The sequence below is a fragment of the Sinocyclocheilus rhinocerous genome, unplaced genomic scaffold, assembly GCF_001515625.1.
Source record: "Sinocyclocheilus rhinocerous isolate Xijiao unplaced genomic scaffold, SAMN03320098_v1.1 scaffold936, whole genome shotgun sequence".
Classification (NCBI taxonomy): Eukaryota; Metazoa; Chordata; class Actinopteri; order Cypriniformes; family Cyprinidae; genus Sinocyclocheilus; species Sinocyclocheilus rhinocerous.
Genome location: NW_015662583.1, coordinates 991,273 through 996,145, shown reverse-complemented (window position 1 = coordinate 996,145; position 4,873 = coordinate 991,273). Strand labels below are relative to the sequence as shown.

The 4,873-nt window shown below is 33.4% G+C and overlaps 1 protein-coding gene across 1 annotated transcript in view; it reads left to right on the top strand.

Moving 5' to 3' along the window:
- Positions 1-4,873, top strand: part of LOC107728110 (serine/threonine-protein phosphatase 2A 56 kDa regulatory subunit gamma isoform-like) — a 17,517-nt gene that overhangs the window by 4,922 nt on the left and 7,722 nt on the right. The window contains exons 2-6 of the mRNA XM_016538189.1: positions 819-929; positions 1,982-2,074; positions 3,342-3,472; positions 3,588-3,606; positions 4,583-4,636. Coding sequence (XP_016393675.1) covers positions 819-929; positions 1,982-2,074; positions 3,342-3,472; positions 3,588-3,606; positions 4,583-4,636 — 408 coding nt within the window. The remainder of the gene's footprint in view (positions 1-818; positions 930-1,981; positions 2,075-3,341; positions 3,473-3,587; positions 3,607-4,582; positions 4,637-4,873) is intronic.

Here is a 4,873-nt window from a genome sequence, read left to right as displayed (position 1 = left end):
ATTGTACTCTAGGTTTTTAGTTAAAAAAGTCTTTAAGGTGGATTTGTTTCAGCTGCTTTTGTCTTCTCCAGATGTTAACTGATGGACTGGACTGCATTACTTGTGATGTTTTTATCAGCTGTTTGGACTCTCGTTCTGACGGCACCCATTCACTTGCAGTTGAACAAGTGATGCAATTTCTCCAAATCCGATGGTGAAACAAACTCATCTTTAATTTTTAGGTGAACTATTCCTTTAATAACATGCATATTTTGGTCTTGAGAAGTCAAAGCTTGCGTTAAACTCTTCTTTCCTTCTTTGAAGTGGCTGTGAACTATATAAACCACAGCTAGCGCGTCGCTCGGCCGTACGAGGTTGTGTTGCGCGTTTGGGCAGATCTGTTGGCTCCTCTGAATCAGATCATCCTTTTAAGGGCCAGTTTTTGGCCGACAGCTTCGCGTTTAGCTACGGACCTGGCGCTTCTGCATTACATCTCATTACATCTCTTTGATATTTATTAGAGCCCGCAGCTGATGTTAAGCCGCGGCCTATCGAAGTGCAAATGCACTTGCGAAATAAGCATGACAATATGTTCTCCTGCATCACATGCCCTTGAAAACACACACACACTTTGATGATTAAAGCCAGGAAATTCAAAGTGCTGCGATCGGGAGGATTAAACCCTTTTCTTCTGATTAATTTGTGCATGTGCTGCCACGTTTCATTAATCAACAAGCTGAATGGACGGTTCATGGATAAAGACTCGCTCCTTTAGTCTGTTCTCAGTAATCAGATATGCATCTATACACACATTTTTCGTTTTATGTGATTTGTTTCAGTTTGCAGTCAACCTGTTTAGGGCGTTACCTCCGTCATCCAACCCAACCGGCGCAGAGTTTGACCCCGAGGAGGATGAACCCACGTTAGAAGCGGCCTGGCCTCACCTGCAGGTGAACACCTGGACATTCATATGAAATTAATACTTTTATTAATCAAGGACGCATTCAGTTGATCAAAAGTGACAGTAAAGACATTTCTAATGTTAGAAAAGATTTCCATTTTAAATATTGTGATACTTTTTTCAGGATTCTTTGATGAATAAAGTTAAAAAGAACAGCATTTATTTAAAATGGAAATCTTTTCTTAACAATATAAGTCTTTATTATCACTTTTTATCAATTTAACACATCCTTGCTGAAAAAAAGCATTCATTTATTTAAAAAAAATAAGAATGACAGAAAAAAACATACTGACCCCAAACTTTTGAACAGTAGTGTTTATTGTTACTAAAGATTTCTATTTTGAATAAATGCTGTTCTTTTGAACTTTCTATTCATCAAAGAATCCTGAAAAAAGTATCACAGGTTCCAAAAAATAAATAAAAATATTAAGCAGCAAAACTGTTTCCAATATTGATATTAAATCAAGGATCATGTGACACTGAAGACTGGAGTAATGATGCTGAAAATACAGCTTTGATCACAGAAATAAATTACAGATTAACAGATACTCGCATAGAAAACAGTTGTTTTAAATCATAATAATATTTCACAATTTTACTGTTTTTTTTTCTGTATTTCTTCTGTATTTCTGATCAAATAAATGCAGTCTTGATGAGCATAAGAGACTTCTTTAAAACACATAAAAAATCTTACTGATCCCAAACTTTTGAACAGCAGTGTATATAATAGTGTTATTTGTTGTAGTGTTTTACTCGTTTACTTGTTTTTTTTAAAGCCAATAATGTTTTCACTCTAATACAGTAAAAAAAAAAAATCCTATAAATGAGAATAATGTGTGCACTTACGTGGATGTGTTATTTAGTTTTTTAATGTGCTTAATTATAATGAAATTGTTTTTATTATTATTAATAAAATAATTTATCTATAAAAAGTGTGCTGTAAGGTGCTTTAGATGAAAGTGGCCACTGCTAATTTGCTTATAAATACATGTTTCTACATTTTGAAATGCATATTTCAGATACATATTTTTCCTTCCACAGCTCGTCTATGAATTTTTCCTGCGTTTTTTAGAGTCGCCAGACTTTCAACCAAACATAGCCAAGAAATACATCGACCAGAAGTTTGTGATGCAGGTGTGTTGAAATACGTGCTCGGTTCGTTTGGATGCTTATGTTGAAATACGTGTTGTTTTGGATGTCTGATTTCCAGAATCACTTGGCATTGAAAAAACATTCATCATTACAAGTTGCATGCACAGGACTCCAAATACCAATGCAGTTTGAATGAATATACTAAATAAATGTGAGAGTTTATATAATGTCCACAGAAAACAGATGCTTAGTGTGGATCCTCAAGTTATTTTTGCATTATTTGCATGATTACCATAGACCTATGTGCTAAAAATTAGGGATGCACCGAAATGAAAATTCTTGGCCGAAGCCGAACAAAATGAAACACTGGGCCGAATACCGAACACGGTTTTTCGAGTTTTTTTCCCCATGTATTTTGACAAATTTTTTCACTATTGCATAAATGAAATAGCCAAAATGTGCTTTTTACTGTTTTGTCCTGCTTTTCAAATAAAAAATAAATTACAAAACAACAATTTAAAAATATTTACTTAACACTGAACATTTCTTAACATTCTAGCAGACATGATACCAACAAAGCATAATTTAACTTAAAATTAATAAGTACACTGAACATTTTTAACATTCTAGCAGACATTATACCAACAAAGCACAATTTAACTTAAAATTAATAAGTTACTAAAATAATATTTTTTGGCCATCAGACCCCCTTCTTGAATAAGGCATGTATTTTTACTGTAAAATTAAAAGCAGCCTTTCTGAGCAGAAGAGACTTCTTTTAAAACATTAGAATATATTGCAGATTTTCCTCGCGCTTTGGACTTTGAACCCTGGTTAACAAGCAGATCCGCCGAGAGTTCGTGCAGCGCTGTCAGAATACATGCAATGCGCGCGTGTATTAGAAAACATAACGTTCTGCAGTTTATTTACTAATTGTTTGAAGCCATTACGTGATTTCAATCATCATACAGTAACCAGCAACAATCACCCCGTCCTCTTCTCATTGAAGACATGCGCTGCAGCACTAAACAGTCTCTCGCTGTCGGTGCTTTAATGATTTTAGCGTCTTTCTCCGACAGTTTAAATGCTTCCACACTGCTGACGTGTGTGCTGCATAATAAAGAGTGCGCGCCTCTCACTTTACGCTAGGTGCTATTTGACAGCGTCACGTCATTGTTCGGTACAATTTATTTGGTCTTTTCGCTTATTCGGTTTCGGTTGCCGAACATTCGGTGCATCCCTACTAAAAAATGCTCACTTCACATGCGATAAGCGTAATTAATGGATGTTGGATCTGATTGGATTGCAGCTCCTGGAGCTGTTCGACAGTGAAGACCCTCGAGAGCGTGACTTTCTGAAGACGACTCTCCACCGCATCTACGGGAAGTTCCTGGGTCTCAGAGCGTACATCAGGAAACAGATTAATAACATTTTCTATAGGTGAGACTGAAAACTATGACAGAAGATTTGCAATGCATTCAACTTTCACAACTGAGTGAAACTGCATATAACCTATAACTGCATGTGATGACCTTTGATTTGATTTGGAAAATAGTGAAAAACATGCCATTGAAGCATATTGATTTTTTTTTTTAACAATTTTATTTTTGCATTGAAATGTAAATACTTTTTTTACATTTGTTATATTATTTTTTACAATTTAATACCTTTTAAATATAATATAGTTGGATATAATGCAACATTTGTTTATATATATGTATATATATGTGTGTGTGTGTGTGTGTTGACTTTAAATGGTTTTTTAAATTGTCAGTCTTCAGTTCAGAATATCAAAAATACAGTAAAAATGTGAAATAATATTACAATTTAAAACAGCTGTTTTCTATGTGAATATCTGTTAATCTGTCATTTATTTCTACTTTTTTCTTCTTGAAAAAAAAAAAATATATATATATATATATATATATATAGAGATCATTAAGAGTTTACATTTTAAATTAGGACATTATTTTATGATAATTTTACAAATTTTTCCGCAAAATTCACACTTGGTTTTTGTAATTCCCATTTTTCTGAATGAAGATTTTGCTTAATGAGACTAAAAGGTAATTCATGCAGAATTAAAGTACATAATTTTGCCCCCCCCCCCAAGTAATTATTGACGAATTCTACACCCCTCCACATCACAGAAATTATATATTTATCTCATATATGTGTGTGTCTATCTATATATATATGAATTTGTTTATTTTATATTATATTATAAATTATATATGAAAAATTATAAATCGATTTTAATGAAGAAATATTTATATGAATATATATATAAATAATTTCTAGAAAATTGTGGAAACGTTTTAAATATATATTCCATATTTTAATTCTGCATAAATTACTTTAGATTCTCATTCGGGAAAATCTAACTAAATAAAAAATGTAGTAACATTTTGAGGGAAAATCTTAATGATCATTAAAAAATAAGCTTTATTTTTTTTTCACCCACAATATAATTTCTTGCTCCTCCTTTAGTTTGTAAGTGCAGCAGGCTTTGACTCTGATGACTGACTGCTGTTGTTTCTGGTTCTTCAGCTGGCTTACTGTGTGGTTCAGTTTCTAGAGAAGGACAGCACACTTACTGAGCCGGTGGGTTTCAGCAGCAGCTTCTGTTCGTTTTCTTTCTTTCGTTTCTCGTCTCCTCTCATAAAGCTGTTTTTGTCTTCTACTCTTGAACTAGCTTTTACCAGCATATTTAACCAGGCCTTTTCAGCAGGGATCACTTCATATTTTACACACTACCAGTCAAATAATTTTGAAAAAAGTCTCTCCTGCTTACCGAGGTTGCATTTATTTGATTCAAAAATACAGTAAAAATTGTGAAAT